This window comes from Schistocerca serialis, chromosome 4 (assembly GCF_023864345.2).
Source record: "Schistocerca serialis cubense isolate TAMUIC-IGC-003099 chromosome 4, iqSchSeri2.2, whole genome shotgun sequence".
Taxonomy (NCBI): Eukaryota; Metazoa; Arthropoda; class Insecta; order Orthoptera; family Acrididae; genus Schistocerca; species Schistocerca serialis.
This window is the reverse complement of record NC_064641.1, coordinates 273,852,631-273,868,625: the sequence shown is the minus strand read 5'-3', so window position 1 is coordinate 273,868,625 and position 15,995 is coordinate 273,852,631. Positions and strand designations below refer to the sequence as shown.

At 41.6% G+C, this 15,995-nt stretch overlaps 1 protein-coding gene across 1 annotated transcript in view; it reads left to right on the top strand.

The window, feature by feature from the left end:
- LOC126474390 (ATP-dependent translocase ABCB1-like) overlaps positions 1 to 15,995 on the top strand; it is a 142,972-nt gene that overhangs the window by 102,963 nt on the left and 24,014 nt on the right. Inside the window, exon 12 of the mRNA XM_050101858.1 lies at positions 6,724 to 6,885. Within this exon, the coding sequence (XP_049957815.1) occupies positions 6,724 to 6,885 (162 nt within the window). The remainder of the gene's footprint in view (positions 1 to 6,723; positions 6,886 to 15,995) is intronic.

Genomic DNA, 15,995 nt, shown 5'->3' with positions numbered 1-15,995 from the left:
TCTTCATATCTGCATAGGTCTGGCACCCGATGTCATTTATTACTTGTTGAATGTAGCTTAATCTAGGTCGTCCTCGGCGAGTTCTTCCTTCAATGATTCCTTCTAATATTCTCTTAATGAAGTTGTTATGCCGTAAAATGTGACCTATGAAGGTTATTCTTCTTTTCTGTATATTTCGCCAAAGAGATCTGTTTTCTTTCACTCTTCTGAGGACATCTTCGTTTGTAGCCTTGTCTCGCCAGCTGATTTTTTCCATTCTCCGGTAGCACCACATTTCGAATGCCTCTAATCTTCTCTTTTCTTCTTTTCCACTAGTCCAAGTTTCACATCCGTAAAGGGCTGTACTCCACACATAGGTTTTCATGACTCTCTTTCTTACGTCTAAACTAACATTTCTACTCGTCAGTAAGTTTCTTTTTCCATTGAATGCTATTTTGGCAAGTTGTATTCTGTTTTTAATGTCACTTTTGCTCCTTCCATCTGCTGTTATTTTGCTACCTAAGTAGTTAAATTCTGTAACCTGCCCTAGTTTCTCTCCCTTTATTGTTATTCGTATGGGTTCATTGTAGTTCAGGGCGCCACTCACCATCACTTTAGTCTTTTTCTTATTTATTTTCATTCCATACTGTTCTTTTAAGGTGTTTTCCATTTCATTGAGTGCGGCTTCTAAATCTTCTTTCCTTTCTGTAATTATGGCGATATCATCTGCATATCGCAACATATCTATTTTCATTCCGTTAAGTTTTATTCCTACTTCAATATTCTCTCTTATTTTGTCTATTGCTTCTTGGATATATGCGTTGAAAATTACTGGAGATAGTGGGCATCCCTGTCTCACTCCTTTCCTTATTCTTGCTGTTTCTTCTTTGTTTTCCTTCTTAACTAAGGCTGTTTCATTTTGGTATATTTTAAAGATTATCCTTCTATCATTATATTTCAGACCAGCCTTCTTCAGAATTCTAAACATTTCTGGCCATACAACATTGTCAAATGCCTTTTCGAGGTCTACGAAGGCTATAAATACTTGTTTGTTTTTGGAAATTTGTTTCTCAATTATTAGTCTTAAAGATAAGATTGCTTCCCTCGTCCCTACACCGCTTCTAAAACCGAATTGGTCTTCACTTAGAGTGCTATTCAATTGGTTTTCAACTCTTTTCAAAATTATTCTTATTAGAATTTTTGATGCGTGTGAAAGAAGACTGAGTGTTCGATGGTTTTCACAGTCCATAGTAGATGCTTTCTTAGGTATGGGGAATATGATGCATTTCTGATAGTCTTCAGGAACTTCACCTGTTTTGTATATTTTCTGTATGAGTTGCAGTAATGTAGCTTTCATTTTGTCTCCTGATTTCTTAATTAGTTCAGAAGGTATATCATCAACACCTGCCGCTTTCTTATCTGGTAGTTCTTTTAGTGCTTTTTCAAATTCATCTTTCAGAATTGTGTCCCCTAGTTCTTCTTTCTCTACTTCTTCGCTTAATTCTATCATATTATCTGTTAGAGGGTCTCCTTGATATAGCTCTTCAATGTATTCTTGCCATCTCTTCAGCGTGTCATATCCAAATAGTACCTTGCCCTCTTTGTTCTTTATAGTTCCTGAAGATTTTACTTTCCTTTTAGCAAAGTTTTGTTTTATTGTTCTGTAGGCCAAGTCAGTTTTTCCTTTAACCATGTTTTCCTCCACCTCTTTACAAATGCTGTTGAGGTAATTTTCTTTTGCTTTCCTAGATTCTCTGTTTATTTGGTTTCTAAGCTTTCTATATTTGTTTTCGCTTTGCTCGTCAGAGGCATTTTTGTATAGTCTTCTTTCTTCCATTAGACAAATTATTTCAGGTGTTATCCACTCTTTCCTGTTTACAGGTTTGGCTTTCCCAATAAATTCTTCTGCTGCTTTATGTATGCCTTCTTTGATTTGTTTCCACTCCTCGTTAGTACTCCCGGGAATAATGTTTGATGCCATCTCATCAGTTTTCCGTGCGTAAGGGATCACTAGTTCTTCAGACTTTAGGTTATCTCTGTTCCATACTTTGTTCGTTTTTCTCTCTAATCGCTTGAGTTTGAGTAAGCATTTCATCATTACAAGGTTGTGATCACTATTAATATCCGCAGACGGGTAGCTTCTGCAATCCTTGATTTGGTTTTTAAAACGCGATTTTACTAATATATAGTCGATTTGGTGTCTTCTAGTATCTCCTGGGGCTTTCCACGTGTACCTTCTTCTTTTATGGTGGTTGAAAAGGGAGTTCGCTATGACCAACTTGTTTTTGGCACAAAATTCAATTAGCCGGCTTCCTCTTTCGTTTCTATCTCCTAGACCATATTTCCCTACAATTCCGTCAACTTTCTCTTCTCCAACACTAGCATTCCAATCTCCCATTATAATTAAGTTCTCTTCACCTTTAACATAATTTATAACTTTGTTGATGTCTTCATACACTGTTTCTATTACATCGTCTTCTTCTGCCGATGTCGGCATATAGACTTGTACTATTACCGTGTTCTTTGGTTTGGTTCCAATTTTGACTAGTATTATCCTAGAGTTAAATTGCACATATCCTGTGACTAGATTCCCGAGTTTTCCTTTTAGAATTATTCCAACTCCACCGATTCCAGTTGTTCCTTGGTTAGTACCTGTATGAATGATACGATAATTTCCTGATCTGAAGTCTCCTGGTTCAGGCCATCGCATCTCAGATATTCCTATTATGTCTGTTCCCATTCTGTCCATCTCTAGTTTGAGGTTCTCTAATTTCCCGCATTGGAGGAGTGTTCTTACATTCCATGTTGCTATTTTTAGTGTATTCTTCAACTTTGCCTGACCTTCCATTGTCCCCACCCGGAGATCCGATTGGGGGACTATTACTCCGGATTTATGTTTAACAGAAGATTCTGGCATGGTGCGCTACTGATTCTTGGGATATCTTGAGTGATCTTTAATGGAGTGGTTTCCCGTTGCCTTCTCCATCCTATGCCGTTGACTGTGAAGTTCTTCCGCCTTTAGGAGCAATTTCTCACTCCAAGGACAAGAGAGTGCCCTGCCTCTATCCGCTCATCCGCTCTCTTTGAGACCGTTGGCACTTGATAGGGGGCGTTTCCTTATCCCGGGAAACACTCGGTCGTCAGAGCCTCGTTAGCAATAACAGGGTGTACCGTGCAGCAATCCTTAGCTGCAACTCGGGTAGGTGAGGTTGACATTTGTACAGGAGAGGCTGTTAGAGTCGCTTCACTGTACCTTACACCCCCTTCATCATTAAACAGTCTTAACTGGATTAGTCGCTGATTTGCAATTAATCAACTACATAATTCCCATCGTCTACATTTATCCACAGAGTCAAGTCTGTTGCCGTCGGACCACCAACGTGAGTTACGAGTGATCATGCAACGAGTGAAAGCAGCTTCATCTTTAAACAGTCTTAACTGGATTAGTCGCTGATTTGCAATTAATCAACTAGATAATTCCCATCGCCTACCTTTATCTCGTTCTCCAATGTGTATGATTTGCTATAAGTGATAAGGATCAAGGCCGTACAAGCTTAATGTCCACGATAATCTTGTAGGTTGAACACTGATATCTGCAAAAATCCTATGCTGTTTCGTCGAAAGGCTACGTTCTATCAACTGAGTAACACTCCGTTCATTTTCACGATCCGATGAAATATGTATTTTCGGCACTGCATGGTCTCAAGAAAATTATTTAGAAAACTGTATCCCATATTCTCTACAAAACCCAGGTAACAAGAAATGCTCATCACGTCTTTCATGCGACACCCAGCGTCGATGGAAACAGTCGGTTTGTTTCTCGTTGCAAACAAAATAATTTTTAAAAGTGGAATTGTACGTTCGCAAGTTAGTCTAAGGCGATATTCGATTTATCGATATGTGTTCAGGAACAGTAAGACACAAAGAGTACCCTGTACTGTAGCAGCGACAGCACCGCCGCGGCCCGCGGTGGCTGTTGCCACCATGCAGCAGCGCTGTTCCTAGTGTCTTACTGTTCCTGCTAACACACATCTATAAAGCGAATATCGCACTAAGCTAGGACGTCGTATGTGATACACGACGAGCGTAGCTTGTTTCGGCTGACTCCAGCTACACATCGCAAAAACGAAACTGCAAATATCTGCCGAATTACTAGAGAAAATGTGCATAACAGCCCCTACGAGACACCCGATGCACACACACACACACACACACACACACACACACACACACACACACACACACACACTATATACAAAAAAGTTCTGCATCACCCCAGTTCCCAGAACTCCTGAAGATAGACGTTGACTGTGGATATAGTATCACAGACACATTCCCTCTGACTGTTCAGAGATGTCACTAAACACGACCAAAGATGTAAACAACCATGCATCAGTTGCGCCTATTAGACAGCCGACTAGTCCCAGTCATTCCACAAGATTCAAATGGCTCTGAGCACTATGGGACTTAACTTCTGAGGTCATCAGTCCCGTAGAACGTAGAACTACTTCAATCTAACTAACCTAAGGACATCACACACATCAATGCCCGAGGCAGGATTCGAACCTGCGACCGTAGTGGTCGCGCGGTTCCTGACTGTAGCGCCTAGAACCGTTCGGCCACCCCGGCCGGCATTCCACAACGAAGGAAGTACACGGCTCGTGTTGTCTGTAGTTCAACCATGCCTAAACGGTCAATACCGCAGTTCAAACGCATCAGCATTGTTACTTTGTGCCAGGAAGAGCTCTCAACAGGGGAAGTGTCCAGTCGTCTCGGACATGGAGGAGATACACAGAGACAGGAACTGTCGATGACAAGCCTCGCTCAGGCCGCCCAAGGGCTACTACTGCAGTGGATGACCGCTGACTACGGATTATGGCTCGGGGGAACCCTGACAGTAACGTCACCATGTTGAATAATGCTTTTCGTGCAGCCACAGAATGTCGTGTTACGACTCAAACTGCACGCCATAGGCTGCATAATGCGCAACTACACTCCCGATGTCCATGGCGAGATACATCTTTGCAACCACGACACTACGCAGCGCGGTAGAGATGGATCCAACAACACGCCAATGGACCGCTCAGGACTGGCATCACGTTCTCTTCACCGATGAGTGTCACATATGCATATGCGTCGGAGACGTGTTTGGAGGCAACCAGTTCAGGCTGAACGCCTTAGACACACTGTCCAGCAAGTGCTGCAAGGTGGAGGTTCCCTGCTGTTTTGGGTTGGTATTATGTGGGGCCGACGTACGCCGCTAGTGGTGTTGGAAGGCGCCGTAACGGCTGTACGACAAGTGAATGCCATTCTCCGACCGATAGTGCAATTATATCGACAGCATATTGGCGAGGCATTCGTCTTCATGGACGGCAATTCGCGCCCCCATTGTGCACATCTTGTGAGTGACTTCTTCCAGGATAACGACATCAAATGTTCAAATGTGTGTGAATTCTTAAGGGACCAAACTGTTGAGGTCATTGGTCCCTAGATTTACATACTACTTAAAATAACTTATGCTAATAACAACACAAACACCCATGCCAGAGGGATGACTCGGATCTCCGACAGGGGGTGCCGCGGATAACGACATCTCTCAACTAGAGTGGCCAGCATGTTCTTCAGACACGAATCCTATCGAATATGCCTGGGATGGATTGAAAAGGGCTGTTTATGGACGACATGACCCAACAACCATTCTGAGGGATCTACGCCGAATCGCCGTTGAGAAGTCAGACAATCTGGACCAACAGTGCCTTGATGAACTTGTGGATAGTATGCCACGACGAATACAGGCATGCATCAGTGCAAGAGGAGATGCTGCTGAGTATCAGAGGTACCGGTGTGTACAGCCATGTGGACCATTACCTCTGAAGGAATCTCTGTATGGTGTTGCAATATGCAATGTGTGGTTTCACGAGCAATAGAAAGGGCGGAAGTGATGTTTATGTTGATCTCTATTCCAATTTTCTGTATAGCTTCTGGAACTCTCGGAACCGAGTTGACGCAAAACTTTTTTTTTTCTCCGCGTCTAACAGACTTCCATCAAACACGTCACATAGTTTACTACGTGATGTTCTTTGCGCGGTCGTAACTGTAGCACTAAAACAGTGGAATACACCTGTCAATATCGACTAACCGTTTGGCATCAACATACCCACTCTTCAACGGCTGACCTAACGGCTTGCCAACCTATAATCATACTATTCTTAATAGCTATAATTATTAGTTCACAAATGCAGTAAATACTGATGTAAAGCTGTTCAGCAGTTCACTGCCCTCAGTCACTAATTAAAATATCTGCTGTTGTACCACTAACACACACACACACACACACACACACACACACACACAGAGAGAGAGAGAGAGAGAGAGAGAGAGAGAGAGACTATCTTCTTGCAGGTTGTTGCAGTCCTTCGCTACTAACTAGGAACAATACTCCTCTTACTCAATTAATTCATTTCATTTCTAGAAGAATAATGGTTGTACGCAATTCGTGATGAGTTACCATTTGAAATGGTACACTTCCCGAAATCGCGATTGTGAGACATTTAAGTGGAGAAACAGTGCAGGAGGTAAAAGCTGATACTCTTTTTGATGTATCGTAAAAGTTGTGTTCCCATGTGAAGCCTCCATCACAAGACAAGAACCATCTTGAGGCCCGTAGACTTAACTGATTGCACAGTTACACCCATTTGGAGGAAATAAAAGGCTGTGATTTCAGACATGTTGTACTTGCTGCAGATGTTCACCTTCGACGTCGCCGGGGACAGGCTGACGATGCGGCTGCGCAAACTCACTTTTTCGGCGATGCTGCGGCAGGAGGTGGCCTGGTTCGACGACAAGAACAACAGCACCGGAGCGCTCTGTGCCAGGCTGTCCACGGATACTTCTGACGTGCAAGGGGTGAGCTACTGTTACTGAAATCATAAGTCAGTATTCATTATGCAACCCCACCAGATTTAAAAAAAAAAGAAAGAAAGAAAGACGTTGTACGTAAGGAAAAGTGATACTGTGTGTAATAATAATCGATATGCAGGGTGTTTCCGTAAGAGCGCGCAAAAATGTAACAAGACATAGAGAATGCTCCACTGAACAATTTGAGGTAGGAGTTGGTGTCGGAGAAGCCAGATTAAGGAGATATGGAAGTAAACTTGTTTACCGCTTTGTCTAGGATGACTGTTTTCCACCTCATCTACAACTAACATGCGTACATGTTTACACGTACTGTACTGTTTATTTACATTTACATTCTTTATTTCCGGCAAGGAAACAAGGAGGACGAACCTGATCTCCAGGAAGTCATGATGCAGGTTTTGTTTACTTTACTTGTCCATAAGGTTGCTCTGTTGTATCGTGTTTACATTGTCCCATGACAGAACGTGCTATGAATCAACGACAGACCCATTCATTGCTCACTCCTGTGCAGAGACGTACAGTATAATATGATGGAGCAATATCGGTACAGTATTTCCTGGTCGCTGGTCTGGAAGGGGAGGTCCTATTCCATGGCCTGCGAGGTCACCTGACCTGAATCCCCTTGATTATTTCCTACGGGGACATCTAAGGTCACTTGTGTATGAGGCCCCATTGGATACGGAGATGGAATTAGTTGGCAGCATTGTAGCTACCTCCTATTATGTGATGTGATTCAAAACACACCAGGGACATTTGTCAGGGTGCGTCAGAATCTGTTTCGCCGATGTCATGCTTGCATTGAGACTGATGGCCGTCAATTTCAGCACATTTTGTAAGATACAGTACAAATGGTACGTTCATTGTGTCAATTATAGTATTTTCAGTTAACTAATGTAAATAAAAAAGACCAGGGTAACGTGATTTTATTCCTATTATCATCTTAAGCAGGCTTCTCCGACCCCAGATTCCCTACCTCAAAATTGTTCAGTGGAGCATCCTCTACGTTCTGTTAAATTTTTGCTCGCTTTTACTGAAACATCTTGTTCAGTCACAACTAGCAGTGTTCATGCTGTATATTTCTTCCAGAGAAATACAAGACCCCTTCTTCCTTTCCTTTCTTTACAGTTATCCCCTTTTCTTTCGTAAAGTACAAGCTATCGACACTCGCTCGTTATGAATTCAGCAATAAATTACGAGGGCACGGCCAAAAACTGGCGACCAGACCGAGCGAAAGCGTTGTATCAATAACATTTTGTTTACGTTTCTAAAGAGGAGACGTCCTCGTTACAGGTGGATCTCCTACTCGTCCTAAGGTCTACTTTCCCAAACTGCGCCCCTTTTCTGCCGAAGGAAGGAACTAATAGTTCCGAAACCTAGAAAAGTTTCGTTTAGTTTCGTATGCGCCTCTCAGCTGCTCTAATTATTTCACCTACAGAAAGTATGTAGTGGCAAGTATTCTGTCTCAACAAAGTATTTGTTTCCTGTGTTGTTACATGTCATACAATGTATGTAAAGTGAGAACTTGACATATGTCGTGACACAGACGAAACTACTTTCGTCCGGTCATAACAGTAGGTTCTTTGATTGCTCTGGGAGAAGGCTAATCAAACAAGAGCACATGAATTATTACCTAAAAGAATAAAATATTTACTTAAGTTTGACATACTTCTTTGTAACCGGAGTGGTTGATAATGTACAACTGCCACTGACTATGAAAGCATCACTTGATGCTCTAATTAACAAACTGTTCTCTTGAGGTACGATGTTCATCATTTACTGAAGTACAAGTTCATTAGAAACCTTAACAGCTCGTTGGTCCTACACTGTGATGCTGACGCCTTCAGATGATTTCATGAACTGGGCTGTGCACTTGCTTGGCTCCATATTGACCTCCAATGCGAGGGCACTGCTGTGTGTGAGGTAGGCGTGGTCAACAGAATCACTGCGGATTCCTGCGAGCCCTCGCTAATGTCTGTTCTGTCGATATACGTTGCTGACCCTGGTGTAGCACCGTAATCTCCGGACAATATGTGCAATGGTTTTGTTTACACAAATTTTAAAGTAGTTAATTTGTGTGTGTTTGGTTCAAATGGCTCTGAGGACTATGGACTTAACATCTGAGGTCATCAGTCCCCTAGAGCTTATAACTACTTAAACCTAACTAAGGACATCACACACACCCATGCCCGCGGCCGGATTCGAACCTGCGACCGTAGCGGTTGCGGGGTTCCAGACTGAAGCGCCTAGAACCGCTCTGCCACACCGGCCGGCTGTGTGTGCTTCGTCCTGAGGCATTCTAATATCAAACTCCCAGTCCAAAAAGCTTAGACACTGGATTAATAGAAAAGCTAGAGAAAAGTTAATTTTAATGCTTCAGGTCTCCTCCCACTTCACTGTATCGCACAGAACATTCATACAAGCATGTGAATCTGACAGAAAAGAGTTTCTTTTCAGATGCTGTTCAATTCTTGCATACATTGGCTTGAATGTAGGTTATGTTAACAAAGTGTTGACTCTTTATATGAACTGGTGCACTCTTTCGTTTTGGGGTATTGATGACACAAAGTCTCGTCACCCCTTGATGATGTTATCCAGAACAGAATTGTCCCCGTTCGGCATTTCCATCGTCACAGCAGGAGTCTAGACGTCGTTGCTTTTGTTCGAGAGTCAAGGCGTGCACGGCAATCATTGCGCACATTTTTCTCTTCTTCAAAGCATTCTGGAGAATGTCTTGAACACTTGATTTAGGGGTGTTCAGTTCGTTGCTCCATTCCTATTTGTGACAGCAACGACACAATACTGACTCACGTCCGCTACTTCACACTGCGTACTCACAACTGCCTGGCCAAGTTCACACCTGTTGTTTACGGGTACTAGGAGCCGAATTAATATGTATAAACATATTTTCGTTTTAAGTAATTTCCATTCTTTTTGTAGTTTTCTACGTAATTCATGAAATTTAGAATCTGAAAAAATAGCTTTCATTTTCAATATTTTTTCATATTTCAAAGTTTAGTCCGTATTTTTATATCCGAATTGCATTAATCCATATTTTCAACGCTGCGTCATAGAATATGATCTTTTTAAAGTGTAACATGATTAAAAAATTCGTTAAATGACACTTCAAAGCGCGATTCCTGGCCTCGGAACGGAGGAGCCGAAAACACGAATCGCACTATCTGAAGCAGCCTATTCTTTCAGATAGTCAAGCTTCCCAGGGATGGTGGTTAGAGGGAAAGAAGCAAAATCTCTTCCTTGGGAGTGAAGCACTGAAACGATGTTTCAGGAGTGGTGGGAAGGACAGAACAGTTTTTGTCATTTTGTTCACTGCTGTCACCATACCCTTCCCCATCATAAATTCCCTGTAGTGAAAATGCCTCACCAAAGTTATATACTTTCGTGGCGACACATTTATAAACACGCTATTATCAAATGTCGTACCTGTTTGCAGTAACAAACATGATTATTAAAATAAGGCAGCTAAAACACAATTTCTTTCGCTGGCAAAGGTTTTCGGTACCCTCGATGTCCGTGAAATCTACCAGTCGAAACTAGGGTGCAAAGCCGGCCGGAGTGGCCGTGCGGTTCTAGGCGCTACAGTCTGGAACCGAGCGAACGCTACGGTCGCAGGTTCGAATCCTGCCTCGGGCATGGATGTGTGTGATGTCCTTAGGTTAGTTAGGTTTAATTAGTTCTAAATTCTAGGCGACTGATGACCTCAGAAGTTAAGTCGTATAGTGCTCAGAGCCATTTGAACCTAGAGTACAAGGGCTCGCTGAGGAGTTTACAGACGGTACATTATATACCGTCTTCGTCGTAGATATGTTCCAGTTTTTCTATTCCTTCACTTTTCTGTTTCGCCATACTATTATCATTCGCATCGAACGCAAAGCAATTAGGCCGTATAATGAAGCGGACTATTTCTTGCCAGGGATGCAAACAATACGACTGAAGCATTAACTGTTTCTTCATTGTTATATTCGTGTGTTCCGTTCAACGCGCATCGTCTGACTCGCACCTCCGCAAGTAGTGCGCTATTTTTTATACATGCGTAAAAATTCCGAAGGATAAGCAACAGTTGTATTTCAATTGCAGGTATATTGATGATTTCCGAAACCAGTCTGTGAGTACAGACGGAAAAATACTGTTTTGTAGTACTTGTGAAAAATCCGTGTCGACTGAGCAACGGTTTCTAACTTCACAGCACACATCTACCAAAACATATAAGGTAAATATTGTAACGAAGAATGAATTTAAACGACAGTGTTTTTCTGATGCAGCTGCCAGTGGCTCTCAAAGTTCTACCTTCTCGAAAGATTTATGTTATGCCACGATATGTGCAGATATACCTTTACATAAATCACTCACTGAAGCGCCAGTATAAGACCTATGTAAGGCAAAAAGTGTCTGGCGCAGTTGTTAGATCGGTTACTTCTGTTGCAATGGCAAGTTGTCCGGATTTAAGCGAGTTTGAACGTGGTGTTATAGTCAGCACACGAGCAACGAAACACAGTATCTCCGATGTAGCGAGGCAGTGGAATTTTCCCGTACGACCATTTTACGAGTGTACCATGAATATCAGGAATTAGGTAAAACATCAAACTCTGATATCGCTGCGGCTGGAAAAAGATCCTGAGAGAATGGGACCAACGACGACTAAAGAGAACCGTTGAACGTGACAGATGTGCAACCCTTCCGCAAATTGCTGCAGATTTCAATGCTGGGCCATCAACAGTGTCAGCGTGCGAACCATTCAACGAAACATCATCGATATGGGCTTTCGGAGCCGAGGGCCCACTCGTGTACCCTTGATGACCTCACGACACAAAGCTTTACGCCTCGCCTGGGCCCGTCAACACCAACATTGGAATGTTGATGACTGGAATCGTATTGCCTGATCGGACAGGTCTCCTTTCAAATAGTATCGATTGGATGCAAGTGTACGGGTATGGAGAGAACCTCATGAACACATGTACCTTGCCTGTCACCAGGGGACAATTCAAGCTGGTGGAGGCTCTGTAATGGTGCGCAGTTGGAATGATATGGGACCCTGATTCGTCCAGACGGGTGACACGTACTTAGGCATCCTGTCTGATCACCTGCACCCATTCATGTCCAGTTTGCATTCCGACGGACTTGGGCAATTCCAGTAGGACAATGCGGCACCCCACAGGTCCAGAATTGCTACAGAGTGTCTCTACGAATATTCTTCTGAGTTAAAACACTTCCACTGGCCACCAAACTCCCTAGACATGAACATTATTGAGCATATCTGGGATGCCTTGCAACCTGCTGTTCAGAAGAGATCTCCACCCCCTCATTCTCTTAACTGATTTATGGACAGCCCTGCAAGTTTCATGCCGTTAATTCGCTCCAAGACGACTTCAGACATTAGTCGAGTCCATTCTAAGTCGTGTTGCGACAGTTCTGCGTGCTCGTGGAGGCCACACACGATATTAAGCAAGTGTACCTGTTTGTTTGGCTTTTCTGTGTATAACCCAGTGTTTAAAAGCTTACTAGAGAAGTATTCAGGCAATCATATTCCTGACGAATCTACAATTAGAAAAAACTATTTCAGTAGCATTTAAAAGGCTTGTTTGGCGTCGATTAGAGATGTAATTCTTGTTGGTCCTGTATGAGTCACAATCTACTAGACTACGGACACCCAAGGGCGGTGTACTGTCAATGTAGGAATAGGACCACTATTTGAAGATAAATCGAGCAAATCCTTTCTGTTGGCGTGAGAAGAACTTCCAAAATATAACCACCAACCACTAGAAAAGCTTTTTACTGGTGGTGAGTGTTTGGTGGCCTAATAGCCACAAATAGTTGTTAGTTACCGACACTGCTCCTTACACGGTTAAAGCTGTAGATGACCTGAATATTTTATATCCTGAAGTGATCCACGTAACGTGCTTGGCACCCGGAATAAATAGATTGACTGAATGGATAAGGATAAATTACATAAATATTGATAGTTTAAAATCAAATGTGAAAAAATATTTTTGAAAGCTCCCAGTAGGATTCCAAATTTAAAGAGATGTATCTCGATCTTATTTTGCCACCAGAACCAGTTCTGACACGTTGGCGTACTTGTCTAGAAGCAGCTGAATACTACGCTGAGCATTTCAGTGATATTAAAACAATTATTTTTCAATTTGAAGACGGATCTGCTTGTATTTTGAATGCTAAAGAGCTTTTTAAAAATGGTACTCTACAGAGTTACGTTGCTGAATTGTTAAAGCAAAAACTAAACTATGCACTTGAGACAAATAAAGTTTTTAATCACCTGACTAAAATTAACAATATGCTATACGGAAGAACAGATGACAAACTTGACGTCCCATACTCACTTCCACAATTGTGCAAATTTAAATCTACTCTGATCACATCTCGCGACGTTGAAAGATCTTTCGGTCTGTACGAAGTGTTGTTTCATTCACACAGAAATAGTTTTGATTTTGGAAATTAAAAAAAAATGTGACTGTGTATTGTAACAAGACAAATGATGCCAGTGAGACTGAAGACGCATAAAATTATTTGTTTTTGGTATAATAAAGTGTGATTTATTTGAAAATAATAGTTTTTGTCTCCATATTTTTCCCATATTTTAAACTTTTATGCACTATTATATTTACGTATTCTACCAATTTAAATAGCTAATTATCCGAACCCTACAGATGATGGTTCAAGCTGTCGCTGTAGGCGATTGTACCTGGGGAACAAAAGCAGTCTCGGAACATCTTGGACGGACCGTGTAAACGGTAACTTGTTGTTTGCATGAGTCTAATATGATATTATCAGTGGTATTCAGTTTGGGTTCAGTTGTCCGCTTTCGTTCTCCGTCTAGTTCGTCTTGTTTCAGCGCTAGAACCGAAGTGTTATTTGGATTTGTCTCAAAGTCGTAAAAAGTCGACTAGCAGTACTAAATTCTGCCTCAACATTCTAGGCAGAAGTACCGGCTTGGATTTAATGAAACGCTTTCATTTTGTTTTCTAAAGTTAACTGTTGGTATTTTTATCTAACACTCTTCTTGGTTACTGTGTCGTACTGTACCACTAACACACTTTTAAGCAGTTATGTGGGCTTCAGTAAGCGAACTGAGCAGACTTTGACATTGCTGCGTGGTCTCGGAGTTAACGCCGCTTTCATTGCATCATGGAGTCCCGTGTTCGATTCCTAGTCGGATCGGGGATTTTCTTCCCGCTGGAACTGGGTGTTTGGGTTTTCCTTATCATTTCATCTTATTTTCACCGACACGCAAATGAGCGCGAAGCGGCGTCAAATAGAAAGAGGCCGAACAGCCATAGACGGGGTCTCGCGGCCAGTAATTCCATCCGATCATTTCGTTTCATCGGTCCCCGTGAAATGTATGGGAAGGAAGAAATCACGTTCGACGTTTTACAATAAATCATGTTGGCACGAATGATCTCCGATAGAGGGCAGTAACATCGAGCACTTTTCGAACTTTCGCCTCTAGCAAGCAATATAAGGGAAGTTTAATATTTTTTTCTTATTCCATCTTTAAATTATAGCATTCACTACATTGGTGGTACAGGTTTTTTCTTAACCTCACATAAATTACTCTGGGAAAGTAAGGTTTCTCCAAGTATGATAAACGGTTCCAAGACACAACATGATTACATACCTAGGAATAAATGTTGTACTCCAATCGAGAAAATCTTGTCAGTACTGCATTTAACACTCTATGTGTTACACTGTTATTCTTTTAAACACCAAGAATTAATAAGTAATATCGTATTAAGGAGAAGTATTACCAAAAACCCATGACAAGCAAAAAAACATATGAAATATAAGGTATTGGCGGTCTACACAAATTTCGGTTTTCAAGACTGGGAAAGACTAAAGAAACTCAGTTCATTTGCAGGTATCTGGTGTTTCACGGTAGAACATCTTCTTCCATTTCAAGGTACAAGATGGTGCATGACATGCAATATAGCTTAACCGTCCACATGCTACGTAACTAGTTTCAAAAAATTAAAATTTTACTAGCCATAACACTCTCTGATCGAAGAACTAACAGTGTGCGCCAAGTAGCTTTAATATACTATACGGTACTTAAATATGTAGAACTCGTAATATTTACAAACGCTGCATAAAGACGACCTTGAGTCTCAGAACAAAAATACTATAAATTGCCAGAAACTGAATATGAAGCTTTCTAGTGCGCATTCCTTCATACAGTTCTAAAAAAAATCACCGACCATCAAACATGATGTATTCGTAAGCACACTGTTATCCAGGTACAATACTCTCCTCCAATAAAAGATACCATTTCACATCGCGATAAAAACAGTACAATTTTCGCGAATTTCAAATTAGTGAAGTCCTAATTAATGACTGTTTACTGTACTACAATTTCAGCCATCTGAACCCCTTTATCGTTGCGATGTCATACTTCATCATTTGATATACCTGTATGCGCACAATCAGCCCAACACAAATATTATGTCTAAAATGTTACAAACAGTAAGATTCTTCTGGGTATGTGACCGCATTGTTAATGTGTAAAATTCTCCGAGATTTCGGCTACTATAGCAAATGGAATTCCTCGAGGTATTTTTTCTAACTCAACTTAGCATAAACACCCTGAGGAAGGCCTTTTGCAACAGCAGCCGAAGCGTTGGAGAATTTTACAAATTGACAGTGTGATAATAAACTCATGAGAATTTAATGTAACAACGACCACGGATGTCTCCACTTGCAAAAATGCTACAGAATTTAAGGAAAATGTGAGAGATACTTACTTTGTTTTGAGTTGTTAGGTCCTGGCAGATTGAAGACCAAAGAATGTCCAAAATAATCTGGGATAAAAAGTTGTGATATCTGTAGTCCTTGAAAAGTCACGATTGGGTGAACATCCAAGTTCGTTGTATTGGTTGTGCATTCTCATCAACGAATTTGTGATCACTTTTCACTTACTACAGCTAGATTTCCGCATATTGACTGACTAGTTCCTGGTAGCATTAGTACGCACGAAAGTATTCGTTGCCCAAAAAGGGCGCAGCGAGAGGGCGCTATATCAGTGACCCCATTCGTGATTGTACTTCTTTCTCTGCAACATTCAATGAGTGTGC